The following is a 15,524-nucleotide window of genomic DNA, read 5'->3' on the forward strand; positions in this document are numbered from 1 at the left end:
ATTTTTTGGCTGCGCCATGCGGCTTGCAGGATTTTAGTTCCCCGACCATGGATTGAAACTGTGCCTCAGCAGTGAAAGCACATAGTTCTAACTACTGGATCGCCTTGGCATTTCCATCACTTTTGTGAATTTTTAAGAATATGAGTAGGCTGGGACTTCCCTGGTGGCACAGTGGTTAAGAATCCGCCTGCCAATGCAGGGGACACCAGTTTGATCCCTCGTCCAGGAAGATCCCACATGCCGCAGAGCAACTAACCCTGTGCACCACAACTACTGAGCCTGCACTCTAGAGCCCGCGAGCCACAACTACTGAGCCCACGTGCCGAAACTACTGAGCCCACGCACTGCAACTACTGAAGCCCGCATGCTCTATGGCCTGTGTACTGCAACTACTGAGCCTGCATGCTGCAACTACTAAAGCCCGTGTGCCTAGAGCCTGTGCTCCACAACAAGAGAAGCCACCACAATGAGAAGCCCACACACTGCTAGGAAGAGTAGCCCCCTTTCGTGGCAACTAGAGAAAGCCCACATGCAGCAACAAAGACCCAACGCAGCCAAAAATAATTAAAAAAAGAATTACCCACAAAAAATGAGATTTAAAAAAAAAAAAGAATCTGCCCGCCAATGCAGGAGGCACGGGTTCAATCCCTGGTCTGGGAAGATCCCACACGCCGCAGAGCACCTAAGCCCACACGCCATAACTACTGAGCTTGCGCTCTAGAGCCTGCAAGCCACAACTACTGAAGCCTGCGTGCCTAGAGCCTGTGCTCCGCAGCAAGAGAAGCCACCGCAACAAGAAGCCCGTGCACCACAACAAAGAGTGCTCCTGCCCGCCGCAACTAGAGAAAGCCTGCATGCAGCAACGAAGACCCAATGCAGCCAAAAGTAAATAAATAACTAATAAAATAAAAATAAAAATGAACAAAAAAAGAATATGAGTAGGAGAAATTCTATTATACCTAAAGTTTCATATCTAAATAATTACTCATCATATCTAAATAATGAGATGAATTATTTCCTGCATGGACAGCTTCCCTTTTATAAACTTGCTTGTTCCATCTAAAGTGCCTGCCTAGGGCTTCCCTGGTGGCACAGTGGTTGAAAGTCCGCCTGCTGATGCAGGGGACGCGGGTTCGTGCCCCAGTCCGGGAAGATCCCACATGCCGCGGAGCGGCTGGGCCCGTGGGCCAGGGCCGCTGAGCCTGCGTGTCCGGAGCCTGTGCTCCACAACGGGAGAGGCCACAACAGTGAGAGGCCTGCGTACCGCAAAAAAATAAATAAATAAAGTGCCTGCCTCTTTACTCTGTATCACCTCACCTTTTTTATTTCCCGTGTAACACCTATTACAATCTGTAATTAACTGGTTTGTTTATTCTTTATTACAATATAAACTCTAAGAAAGCAAGGGCTACCTTACTTGTCTGATCTGTTTGTGGCCACATTCTCAGAGTCTAGAACAGTGCCTGGCTCAATATATATTTGTTCTTTCTGATTATTCATGTCTCCTGTTTATCTACCTATGGGAACGGGATAGGAAAGAACTAGAAGATCATGGAGTTTCTGCCCAGCCATTAAAAGATACCTGCAAGAAAAGCAAGTGAAAATACATTTTAAAGGACAATAACAGAATCCAGAATCACAAAAATCCTAGACCCATCCCCTGTGGAGAATCCAATCAGCAGGACCTCAAATTACAAGGAAAAACTTCTTCTCGGGCTCTATAAATCCTAGTGGAGCAGGTAAGCAGTCAGAAACAAGGTAAAAAAAGTTACTAGAGAAAACATTAAATGTAGGGTAGTTTCTCAATTTCTGCATCTCTAAATTTCAAAGGGGAAAAATAATCCATGGTATTTTTATACTATAATCTTAAATAAAAATTTTTAACCAATTTTGTTTTATAAATCTCAGATTTAAATTTCTTACAGAAAAGTAGCTAAACTGCAATCGTTTCTTCCTTCCAGATGAGTGACATTAGTTCACTATAAAAATATTAACTTACCTCTATAACTGACATGTACTCTGTTCCTAAACATTAATTCAAATGGAATATTAGATATTAAAAAATGTTCTCCTATGTAAATAAAATTGTGGTTATATGGTACAATGCTTTCATTTTTAGGATAATTACTTTAAGTACTGAAGGGTGATGTGTCATAACATCTGCAATTTACTTTGAAATGGTTCAACAATTTAAAAATATGCGTATGTATATATGTATTTTGTCATATGTATCTGGTGTGTAGGTAGATAAATAAAAGAACTACTGAATCCAGGTAACAAATATATAGATAATAAACAAACTTTTCATTTTTCTGTATTTTTGAAAATTTTCCTAATAAAAAGCTGGGGGTGGTTTATTGAAAAAGTTTACTGACCTCAAAAATAAAAGGGGGGAATTCCCTGGTGGCGCAGTGGTTAAGAATCCACCTGCCAATGCAAGGGACATGGGTTCGATCCCCCGTTCAGGAAGATCCCGCACGCCACGGAGCAACTAAGCCCGTATGCCACAACTACTGAGTCTGCGCTCTAGAGCCCACGAGCCACAACTACTGAGCCCGTGCACCACAACTACTGTAGCACATGCACCACAACTACTGAGCCCACACGCTACAACTACTGAGGCCTGCCCACTCTAGGGCCGGTGTGCCGCAACTACTGAGCCCGTGAGCGACAACTACTGAGCCCATGCGCCTAGAGCCCGTGCTCCAAAACAAGAGAAGCCACCGCAATGAGAAGCCCATGCACCGCAACGAAGAGTAGCCCCTGCTCGCCACAACTAGAGAAAGCCTGCACGCAGCAACAAAGAACCAACGCAGCCACAAAATAAATAATAATAATAAAATAAAGTATGTAGCAGAGTACATGATACAGAGCAGGTACTCAAAAATGTTAATTCACCATCTTCCTCTTAAAAAATAAAAATGGTATTTTTAAAGTTCCCAATAATAATTCTAGATCCTCAACTTAGAAACTTCTCTACTGTATTAACATGTAAATTCCCATGGCTCCGTTCAAACGTATTCAGCAGAACTATGCCAAACTACTAGACATGAAAATTCTTTTTTTTCCCTTAAAATGTACTGTTTATTATTTTTTCTTTTAATTTTTATTGGAGTACAGTTGATTGAAAATGTGCTAGTTTCTGCTGCACAGCAAAGTGAATCAGTTGTACATATACATATATCCACTCTTTTTTAGATTCTTTTCTCATATAGGTCATTAGAGAGTATTTCCTGTGCTATACAGTAAGTCCTTATTAGTTATCTATTTTATATATAGTAATGTGTATATGCCAATCCCAGTCTCCCAATTTATCACTCCCCCCATTTCCCCCCTGGTAACCATAAGTTTGTTTTCTACATCTGTGACTCTATTTCTGTTTTGTACATAAGTTCATTTATACCATTTTTTAGATTCCATATTTAAGCAATATCATATATTTGTCTTTCTCTGTCTGACTTACTTCACTTAGTATGATAATTTCTAGATCCATCCATGTTGCTGCAAATGGCATTATTTCATTCTTTTTTTAGGCTAATATTCCACTAAATATATGTACCATATATTCTCTGCCCATCCCTTTGTTGATGTACATTTAGGTTGCTTCCATGTCTTGGCTATGGTAAACAGTGCTGCAATGAATGTGGGGGTGCATGTATCCTTTCAGATTCTGGTTTTATCCAGATATATGCCCAGGAGTGGGATTGCTAGATCATATGGTAGTTTTATTTTTAGTTTTTTAAGGAACCTCCACACTGTTCTCCATTGTGGTTGTACCAATTTATATTCCCACCAACAGTGTAGGAGGGTACCCTTTTCTCCACACCCTCTCCAGCATTTATTGTTTGTAGATTTTTGATGAAGGCCATTCTGACTGCTGTGAGGTATTACCTCACTGTAGTTTTGATTTGCACTTCTCTGATAATTAGTGATGTTGACTATCTTTTCATGTGTTCTTTGGCCATCTGTACGTATTCTTTGGAGAACTGTCTATTTAGAGCTGCATTTTTTGACTGTGTCGTAGCAACCCTTGTTGGTCACTTTGTTTTCAAGTATTTTCTCCCATTCTGTGGGTTGCCTTTTCGTTTTGTTTATGGTTTCTTTTGCTGCGCAGAAGCTTTTAAGTTTAATTAGGTCCCAGTTGTTTTTGTTTTTATTTTCATTACTCAAGGAGGTGGATCAAAAAAGATATTGCTGCGATGTATGTCAAAGAGTGTTCTGCCTATGTTTTCCTCTAAGAGTTTTATACTGTCCAGCCTTACATTTAGGTCTTTGATCCATTTCAAGTTTACTTTTGTGTATGGTGTTAGAGTGTTCTAATTTCATATTTTTATGTGTAGCTTTCTAGTTTTCCCAGCACCATTTATTGAAGAGACTGCCTTTTCTCCATTGTATATTCTTGCCTCCTTTGTCATAGATTAATTGACCATAGGTGCATGTGTTTATTTCTAGGCTTTCTATCCTGTTCCATTGATTTATTTTTCATTTTTGTGCCGGTACCATACTGTTTTGATTACTGTAGCTTTGTAGTACAGTCTGAAGTCAGGGACCCTGATTCCTCCAGCTCCACTTTTCTTTCTCAGAATTGCTTTGGCTATTCTGGGTCTTTTGTGTCTCCATACAAACTTTAAGATTTTTTGTTCTAGTTCTGTGAAAAATGCCATTGGTAATTTGATAGGGATTGCATTGAATCTGCAGATCGCCTTGGGAAATATAGTCCTTTTGACAATACTGATTCTTCCAACCCAAGAACACGGTATATCCTTCTATCTGTTTGTGTCATCTCTGATTTCTTTCATCAGTGCCTTATAGTTTTCAGAGTAGAGGTCTTTTGTCTCCTTAGGTAGGGTTATTCCTAGGTATTATATTCTTTTTTTTTTTTTTTTACTTGATATAGGCAGTTTTATTTTAGATTACATGGGCTTCTATTAGAAGTGTAAACCAATTGAGTTATCACCATACTACCCCTTAAGCAAACCCTGGGATTTACTGTCCTGATGTCTAGTCTGATGTTACTACACCCTACCCTGCAAGGCAGTGGAGGGGGCGGTGGGATGTCTCCACAGGTCTGGTAGGCAAGAGCCTCCCTGCCCAAAACCTGGCCCTTGGGTCTGTGGTTTTGAAGGGACAATCCTATCAGCACACTTAACAAGAGGGATGAATCAAAATACTGCTACTTTAGAAATTCAGACGTGTGATTAAGAGAATGGACATTTAGGCTTTAATGACTAAAGCAGCTACTGGGAAACCATAGCTTCCCGATGCCTGGACCCATTTTTATCCATACTTTATTTTTCCCTATTCCCATCACATCTGTAGTTACCAAAACCTGTCATTCTTTTTGATGTGATGGTAAATAGGATTGTTTCCCAATCTTAGAGGGAATGATTTCAGCTTTTCACAGTGCAGAATGATGTTAGCTGGGTTTGTCATATACAGCCTTTATTATGTTGAAGTAAGTTCCCTCTATTCCCACTTTCTGGAGAGCTTTTATCATGGGTGTTGGGTTTTATCAAAAGCTTTTTCTGCATCAATTAAGATGATCATATGCTTTTTATTCTTCACTTTGTTAATCTGGTTTATCACACTGATTGATTTGTGGATATTGAACAATCCTTGCATCCCTGTCATCAATCTCACTTGATCATGGTGGATGATCCTTTTAATGTATTGTTGAATTCGGTTTGCTAGTATTTTGTTGAGGATTTCTGCATCTATGTTCATCAGTGATATTGGCCTGTACTTTTTGTGTGTGTGTGATATCTTCTATGGTTTTGGTATCAGGCTAATGGTGGCCTCATAGAATGAGCTTGGGAGTATTCCTTCCTCTGCAATTTTCTGGAAGAGTTTCAGAAGGGTAGGTGTTAACTCTTCCCTAAATGATTGCTAGAATTCCCCTGTGAAGCCATCTGGTCCTGGACTTTTGTTTGTTGGAAGTCTTTTAACCACTGTTTTCAATTTCAGTACTTATGCATGGTCTGTTGACATTTTCTATTTCTTCCAAGTTCAGTCTTGGAAGGTTGTGCTTTTCTAAGAATTTGTCCATTTCTTCTAGGTTGTCCATTTTATTGGCATGATAGCTGCTTTTTGTAGTCTCTTATGATGCCTTGTATTTCCTTTGTGTCAGTTTTAACTGCTCCCTTTTCATTTCTAATTTTATTGATTTGAGCCCTGCCCCCTTTTTTTCTTGATGAGTCTGGCTAAAGGTTTACCAATTTTGTTTATCTTCTCAAAGAACCAGCTTTTAGTTTCACTGACCTTTGCTATTGTTTTCTTTGTCTCTATTTCATTTATTTCTGTTCTAATCTTTACAATTTATTTCCTTCTACTAACTTTGGGTTCTGTTTGTTCCTCTTTCTCTAGTTGCTTTAGGTGTAAGGTTAGGTTGTTTATTTGAGATTTTTCTTGTTTCCTCAGATAAGATTGTACTGCTATAAACTTCCCTCTTAGAACAGCTTTTGCTGCATCCCAGAGGTTTTGGACCATCCTGTTTTCATTATCATTTGTCTGTAGGTATTTTTTTCTTATTTCCTCTTTGATTTCTTCAGTGATCCACTGGTTGCTTAGTAACATATTGCTTAGCCTCCATGTGTTTGTGTTTTTAACAGTTTTTTTCCTGTAATTGATTTTTTTTTCTTCTTTTCTTTTGGCCATGTCGTGCGGCATGTGGGATCTTAGTTTCCCCGACCAGGGATGGAACCCACGCCCCCTGCATTGGAAATGCAGACTCTTAACCACTGGACCACCAGGGAAGTCTCTCCTGTAACTGATTTCTAATCTCATAGCGTGTGGTCAGAAAAGATGCTTGATATAATTTCAATTTTCTTAAATTTACCGAGGCTTGATTTGTGGCCCAAGATGTGATCTATCCTGGAGAACATTCTGTACGCACTTGAGAAGAAAGTGTATTCGGCTGCTAAGTCCATCTGGTCTAATGTGTCATTTAAGGCCTGTGTTTCCTTATTGATTTTCTGTCTGGATGATCTGTCCATTGATGAGACTGAGGTATTAAAGTCCCCCGCTATTATTGTATTTCTGTCGATTTCTCCTTTTATTGCTGTTAGCATTTGACTTATGTACTGAGGTGCTCCTATGTTGGGTGCATATATATTTACAATTGTTATATCTTCTTCTTGGATTGATCCCTTGATCATTATGTAGTGTCCTTCCTTATCTCTTGTAACAGTATTTTAAAGTCTATTTTGTCTGATATGAGTATTGCTACTCCAGCTTTCTTTTGATTTCCATTTGCATGGAATATCTTTTTCCATTCCTCACTTTCAGTCTGTATGCAGACACCAGAATTCTTAACTGAATTCCACAGACTTGTATTGAAGCTAATAACAAAATATCACTGGCCAAAGCTTCAAAATATATAGAATTTACACACATATATTTCTTTTTATATATATATATATAAATTTATTTATTTATTTATTTATTTTTGGCTGCATTGGGTCTTCGTTGTCGTGTGCAGGCTTTCTCTAGTTGCGGCGAGCAGGGGCTATTCTTCGTTGCAGTGCATGGGCTTCTCATTGTGGTGGCTTCTCTCGTTGCAGAGTGCCGGCTCTAGGCGTGCAGGCTTCAGTAGTTGTGGCACGCGGGCTCAGTAGTTGTGGCTTGTGGGCTCTAGAGCACATGCTCAGCAGTTGTGGTACACAGGCTTCGTTGTTCCACGGCATGTGAGATCTCCCCGGACCAGGGATCGAACCTGTGTCCCCTGCACTGACAGGCGGATTCTTAACCACTGCGCCACCAGGGAAGCCCTACACACATATATTTCTAAATGTCAGCTTTTTTTTTTTTTTTTTTTCCCAGTACGCAGGCCTCTCACTGTTGTGGCCTCTGCTGTTGCGGAGCACAGGCTCCGGACACGCAGGCTCAGCGGCCATGGCTCATGGGCCCAGCCGCTCTGCGGCATGTGGTATCTTCCCAGACCAGGGCACGAACCTGTGTCCCCTGCATCGGCAGGCGGACTCTCAACCACTTCCCCACCAGGGAAGCCCTAAATGTCAGTTTTATGAATAAACACATTGCATACATTTTTAAACTGGGTCTACGCTGATATTTCTTATCTCAACCTAGTAATTTACTTAGGTAACATCTATATTCATTATGAGTGCTGAGCAGGACAAAAAAAAAAAAAGGTGTTTTTAAAATAACTCAACCATTGGTCAAGGGAACAAAAGAACAGGTATTTGGCTACAGTCTAATACTAGCTCTCCTGGGAACCAAAAGGTTCCAAGTGATTTAAGTAAGCAATGCATAGTTAAAGGTAAGCTAAGGAGTCCAAGAAACTTACGCACCAAACATAGGCACCGAATTGGGTCAGTGACCTATGTTTTATACCACAGTAATCTAGTGAGTAGTTCTTACTCTACTAATCCATCTTGGTACCTTACCCATTTTCATAGTCTCTTTTGTGATTTTAAATAAGTAAAATATGCATGTCACCATCCCAAGGACACATAATGTATCTCAGATACTTAAATTCAGAAATCTCTAAAGGTAAAGGGTAAGCTCTGTCTTAATAGCAAAACAATGGTTAACTGATTACCACTTCACAAGGTAACACACACCCCCTCCCACCAATGTACACACATTCCCCTAGAGAACAAATACACTGTTCATTTCAGAAAGTGCCTGGAAGTAAGGATTGACTAGACGCAAGGACATATCTACTCTGACTAGGGGCAGTGTGAAGCTTATTTCAAATAGTTCTGCAAGAAAAAACAATGGTAATTTTTAAAATATGAAAATATGTATTTTAAGTGTGTTTTAAAATGTACTCATTTTATATACAAAATAATTTGGGCATACAGAGATCAATGAAGCACTAAGGTGTATTTTGAGCATTCTACAACTTAGAAATTAAGAGGTAACATAACATTCTGAAAAGCTGCTGACCTTTGCTCTAACTGAACCAAGAGAGAAATGAAGTCAGTACCTCAGTCAACCTTTGGACCAAAAATCTTTAATTCCCTGAAGATACCACAAGATACTGGTTTCAAGGAAAATAATATGGTGGCAAATATATCAAGTGAAATTTTCACAGAAGAAAAAATCAAGTTAGCCTATTTAAAACAAACGCAGGGACTTCCCTGGGGTCCAGTGGGTAAGACTCCACGCTCCCAATGAAGGGGGTCACGGTTCGATTCCTGATCAGGAAACTAGACCCCACATGCATGCTGCAACTATGAGCCTGCATGCCGCAACTAAAAAAAGATCCTGCATGCTGCAACTAAAGATCCCACAGGCCGCAATGAATATCGATGTGCCGCAACAAAGACCCGGCACGGCCTAAATAAATGTTTAAAAAAAAAAAACACTGAACAGGTGCCACAGAGAGACTTCACTTTTTAAAAGTGTTTGAAAACTTTATGTCAAATGTTAACAACTAATGGACCTACTAACAGATCATCTGTGCATATAAACAAACTACTTTTCCCCTACTGCTCCACTTAGTTTCCTGAACAGGAATGGAACCCATGACCCCTGCAGTGGAAGCTCAGACTTGTAACCACTGGACCACCAGGGAATCCCCATAATCTACTTAATAGCGAATTAAATTTCTTTTGACACTAGAGTAATAGAATTAAGGCTAAAAATCTGAATAAACATCATAATTACCAATTTAAATAACTGTGCTAAAGACACAAAATAAACTTAATGTTGAAGCAAATAGGGAATTTCCACTTTTAGCATCCTAAGTCCTCAATAGCCACCATCAACAAATATAAGCTGAAGTATTCAAAAGTACTCTTCACTCCTGTCTTGATAAAAATAAATCATAAAACTAAATTGATAAGACTTCAAATATTCCTTTTTAAGTGTTTATTAAAGAAGTGAACTTTCACTGTAAATTATTTTGCAAACAAATCAAAATTAATTTCCTTAACTTTTGATTAAAATATTTTTATGAATCAGTGAGAACTATAACATCAATTTAAAAAAATCAATACCAATGCCTGCTTTCCTGCCCACAAATCTTATCACTCACTCCCATGTTCATAGACTTCCAAAGAAAACAACCTGATTAAAGTCTTAATATAAAACATCCATTTTGTTACATCTTTAAGTGGTGATTCATTGGGGAAAAGTTAATTAGAATATTCTCAGTAATATCTCTCATCTCTGCACTTAATCACCCCAGTCTTTTTCAGACAAAAAGCCACAGAAAAGCAGTCACATAATCACAACATCTTCTTCCCAGCAAAGATATTCTCTCTTCATATATGCTTCTACCACTCACGGAGGATGAAGAGGGTACATCTTCATTTTTATGTGCAATCTCCCTCTACCCAATCATGCTAAATAAACTCTCACTTTGAAACTAAATTCCCTATGTATAACTGAATCACTTTGCTGTACATCTGAAACTAACACGACCTTGTAAATTCTTTTTTTTTAATTACTCAAAACAAATCATGTCTATTTTAAAAGAATCAGAACTTACACAAACAAAAACATAAAGGGGCTTCCCTGGTGGCGCAGTGGTTGGGAGTCTGCCTGCCGATGCAGGGGACACGGGTTCGTGCCCCGGTCCACGAAGATCCCACGTGCCACGGAGCGGCTGGGCCCATGAGCCATGGCCGCTGAGCCTGCGCGTCCGGAGCCTGTGCTCCGCAACGGGAGAGGCCACAACAGTGAGAGGGCCGTGTACCGCAAAAAACAAACAAACAAAAACAAAAACAAACAAAAATAAAAAACACTAATATATTCTTCCCCAAGAATAACATCTTTCTCCAGATTTTTTTTTTTGTCTGCACCACTCAGCTTGTGGGATTAGTTCCCCAACCAGGTGTCGAACCCGGGCTCCAGCAGTGAAAACACTGAGTCCTAACCACTGGACTGCCAAGGAATTCCCTCTCCAGATTTTTTTTAAATTACTGATTTACAGGTAAATTGTTCATAGATTCACAAGGCTTACTCTGGCTAGAGTAGACAGGAAAAGTCTAGCAGAAGAAGTGAAATTTAAGCTGAGCCAAAAGTGAGGAGCTAGCCAGGGTGAAGCTCTGAGGGAAAAGCACTCTAGGCCAAGGAAACAGCATGGGCAAAGGCATCAGACAGGACTTGGTTAAAGAATGGAAAAAATACACATGGCTGGAGCAGGGAGCCCAAAGGGGAGAATGGTGAGAGCTATAAAATGAGAGATTTCTTGATTAGCATTTGAAGCTGGTTACAAATCTATCTAAAATCAGCCCTCCTTCAGATTGTTTTTATAGACTCAAAACCATCAGGCTAACTCCACACAACAAATTCAAATAAGCAATTAAAAAGACAGAAGGGGGCTTCCCTGGTGGCGCAGTGGTTGAGAGTCCGCCTGCTGATGCAGGGGACACGGGTTCATGCCCTGGTCCGGGAAGATCCCACATGCCACGGAGCGGCTGGGCCCGTCAGCCCTGGGCGTCCGGAGCCTGCTCCGCAACGGGAGAGGCCACAACAGTGAGAGGCCCATACGATCAAAAAAAAAAAAAAAAGACAGAAGGTATTCAAATTAAGTAGTACCATTATAATAAAGATTAACTTCCTGATTCCTTGTTGAGAATTCCTGCAAGCAAGAGATTAAAGCACTTCACACCTCCTAAAAACGTCCTCATTATTTACACATTCTCCTAAATTTCCACAAAGGTGCTCAGAATTTACTTAACTCTCTCAGGTGATGGTCAATTTCCATACTTTCAAATATTCTTGCTGTAAATACCCTGAGGCATTTTTGCTGTAATACCAGACTTTATGGAAATAGTCTTTGTATTAAAGGCCACAAACACTCAAAGAAAATTAAACAAAGAATCATTTCTGCATATTGGCCAAAAGAGACTGAATTTCTGAGTACTTGGGTAAAACTTGATTTATGATCTTACATGAAAACTGATAACAAGATGGTTTCACATTTGTGGTCTGGAAGTTGGCTCATTTAGCATTACATCAATGTTCTGTATTCTCAGATCATGGCCCTTTGCCCAAAGGTTTCATTATAGAAAATTTATAGACATATTTGAAAAAGCACAAATTACAAAGAAAGTCATTGGATAATCTATTTTTTACAAGTCATTTACTTAAGAAATTAATATACAATCCAGAGTCTAGCAGCTTAGTTTTATTTTCTGATTCTGCAACCTGTGGCAGATGGTTTTCTGGGCATGTGCGACCCTGGCATTTTGCCTACGTTTACATGGACTGACAGGAGTTTAAGGCTGAAAGGAGTAGTTTCTTTTATCTGCAGTAACAGGTCATGCTGGGCCTGTTCCTCACCTGTGTGGATATTCGGTTAATTCCACAGTCTTTCCATTTACATCCACACAATGGCAAGGACCTGTCTGAGCATGAAGACATGGCAAGTCATCTCAGGAGTAGTAGTACATAACCTCCGTTCCATAAACAGTTCTGTAAACAGCTAACAAACCAGTGGAAATTTTGATTCCATCCTTAGATTTTCTTTTTCAACCCTTCCTTCCCTATATACTTGGAAATACTCTTGAAATAAAGTCAGTTTTGTTTGGCAAATTCAATAGCGTTCCTTTGACTCAAATGGATCACAAAATCAGAACTAAAAATCATCATACAGTCAAGCTTAAGGAAAAAAAAAAAAAACAGGGACTTCCCTGGTGGCACAGTGGTTAAGAATCCACCTGCCAATGCAGGGGACACGGGTCTGATCCCTGGTCCAGGAAGATCCCACATGCCATGGAACAAATAAGCTCGTGTGCCACAACTACTAAGCCTGTGCTCTAGAGCCCGCAAGCCACAACTACTGAGCCCGTGCACCACAACTACTGAAGCCTGCACACCTAGAGCCCTGCTCTGCAGCGAGAAGCCACCGCAATGATAAGCCCGCGCACCGCAATAAAGACTAGCCCCCACTCGCTGCAACTAGAGAAAGGCCGCGCATGCAGCAACAAAGACCCAACGCAGCCCTAAATAAATAAATAAATAAATTTATTTTTAAAAAGAAAGAAAAAAAACAACTATTTGACCTGGTACAAAGGTATAAGTGACAAAAAGTTTAAATGGTGGTACTACTTAGTCTTAGGAAATGAGCATCACATCCTTAAAACTTTTCAAGTATTGGGGCTTCCCTGGTGGCGTGGTGGTTAAGAATCCGCCTGCCAATTCAGGGGACACGGGTTCGAGTCCTGGTCGGGGAAGATCCCACATGCCGCAGAGCAACCAAGTCTGTGTGCCACAACTAGTGAGCCTGCGCACCACAACTAGTGAGCCTGTACTCTAGAGCCCGCGAGCCACAACTGCTGAGCCTGCGTACCACAACTACTGAAGCCCGTGCACCTAGAGCCCGTGCCCCGCAACAAAAGAAGCCACCGCAATAAGAGCCCTGCGCACCACAACAAAGAGTAGCCCCCACTCACCACAACTAGGGAAAGCCCTTGTGAAGCAACGAACACCCAGCACAGCCAAAAACAAATAAATTTATTTATTTTAAAAAAGAAAAAAACTTTTCAAGTATTTTTGAAATACACATGTCGTTCCTTCAATAATTAGTTATTTAGCTTCCTTCAATCACCATATATTTAACCAGGTTTGCTAGATGCTCAAGAAACAAAGATGAATAGGACACTTCACCTGTATTAGATAAGTTCCACAGAAATAATGCCTACACATCCTGAAAGCTAAAATCCTCTACTGTCTCAAGAAGTCAAAGACCTATCACTTGCACTCCAGAGCTGCAAAAGGTTCACTCAAGGTTAGGGCACCGAGGTCACACTGCTGAGGCACTAAAGTTAAAAGCTGGCCAAGAGCACCTGTAAACCGTAGTCTTTGAAAAGGCTTGCCAACTGTCACCCACACCTCCTCAACCTGCCCCTCACCCCGTTCCCGTCCTCTTTATAAATAAACAAAGGGTTTTTAAAGGGAACTGTCCAAGGTTACCACCTGACAAGGAAGAAAGCTTTGATCTGGGATACCAATAAAATAAAATTGCATACTCTCCATATTTACAGAGTATTGTTATACAACACCTAACTGTTAACAAAGTGTCAACCAAGGCACTTAAAACGTAATATAAAACCTCTTTCTCAATAGGGTTAAAACGTCAACAAGAAACTGGCCGAAAGAGGGAGATCTCTAACTTCCCAAAGCAGCAACCCCCAGGAAAGGTGCTGGAACCAGCGGAAGTTACATATCCAGGGCAGTAGTGTTTAAATGCGCCCGCCCCCCCCCCCCCGCCCGTGGTAAAAGTTTGAACCGCCATCTGACTATCCCACGGTGGTCGGAAACTTCCCTCAACTACAAGAGGCAAGCAGACACCCTAAAATCTCCCTCTCAGCCAATCCCAGGTGCCCTCAGGCCAGGCTGTGGCTTCCTCCCCGGGCCTTGCTTCCCCCATCACACTCTCTTCTCCTGGACACTCACTAGCCTGCCTGGGCGTCCAACGCCGGCCGGGGGTCCCGGGACCTCGCGGCCGCCGGGCTCGGTCCGGCTGGCCTCGGCCTCAGGCCTGCCTCCTGGAGGCCGGCGCGCCTCCCATCCTGAGACTGACCGCGACCCCCGCCCCCCGGCCCGCCCTCGGGCCCGGCCCTCGCACTCCCAGCCGGCCGGCCCTCACCTCCTCGGCGTGCTTGCGCAGCGCCTTCTCTCGCTCGTACTGGGTGATGAGCTGCTCGTTGTCGTCCCGCAGCAGCTCCAGCTCCACCTGGTGCTCCTGGTCCTGCGCGAACACCGAGTCCAGGTTCTCCAGCACGGCCACCACCAGTGGCATCAGCTCCTTGACCACCTCCTCGTCGTAGCGCCCGATGAGCCGCTCGAACTCGCGGTAGATGGAGCCGGCCAGGCCGGACACCCGCTCCGACATCACGGCCCCGGAGCCGCCGGGCTCCTCCTGGTACACCACACCGTCCTCCAGCTCCATGGTGGCGGGCGGCCGGCCCGGGGCGTCGCCGGCTGAGGGGACGACAAGGGCCCGCACGGGACGGGCCGCTGGGGCTAGGGCTGCGGCTGGGCCCTGCTGGGTGGGGGCCCGGGACGGAGGAGGGGAGGGGTGAAGCGAGCGCACTCAGCCCTACCGCCGCTGCACCAACTGCCGGGACGGCTAAGCCGCGCGCGCCACACGTCACCCGCGGGGCGGGATCCGAGCCGCGTCGGCCCGTAGGGCGGGGCCCCGCGGGAGGCCAGGCGCGGCCGGGGGCGGGACCAATGCGTCACCTTTCGCCGGCGGAGGCGGCGTGGCGTCAACACTCGGCGCCGCGAGGTCGTTGCGTAAGCCAATAGGAAAGACTGCGAGAGGAGGGTGGTGAGAAGTGCCCGCCCAGAGCGCGATTTGTAGGGCGAATCCCAGTGGAAAGGGAGGGGTTCTGGAAGAGTGACTAGCAGCCCAGAATAGCCAAAATTTTATTACTTTTTACAGCTCACAAAGGGCTTTCACATTTGTTCCTCACCGCAAGGATGTTTGGTGCGGTAGACGTTTGGCCTTCGTTTCACAGACAAGGAAACTAGGCCCGGAGAAGTTATGGTTCACTCAAGGTCACGCAGCGAGAACGGGAAGGAGGCTGATCAGGGACTCAAACCAA

The 15,524-nt window shown here is 42.7% G+C and overlaps 1 protein-coding gene across 7 annotated transcripts in view; it reads right to left on the reverse strand.

The window, feature by feature from the left end:
• Nucleotides 1–15,046, reverse strand: part of SPAG9 (sperm associated antigen 9) — a 142,667-nt gene extending 127,621 nt beyond the window's left edge. For all 7 annotated transcript variants that reach the window (XM_082678430.1, XM_082678429.1, XM_082678427.1 and 4 more), the window contains exon 1: nucleotides 14,564–15,046. In XM_082678430.1, the coding sequence (XP_082534556.1) occupies nucleotides 14,564–14,866 (303 nt within the window). In that variant the 5' untranslated portion in view covers nucleotides 14,867–15,046. The remainder of the gene's footprint in view (nucleotides 1–14,563) is intronic.
• Nucleotides 15,047–15,524: the final 478 nt, after the last annotated feature.

This window comes from Grampus griseus (assembly GCF_964374135.1).
Source record: "Grampus griseus genome assembly, chromosome: 20".
In the NCBI taxonomy this organism is placed as follows: domain Eukaryota; kingdom Metazoa; phylum Chordata; class Mammalia; order Artiodactyla; family Delphinidae; genus Grampus; species Grampus griseus.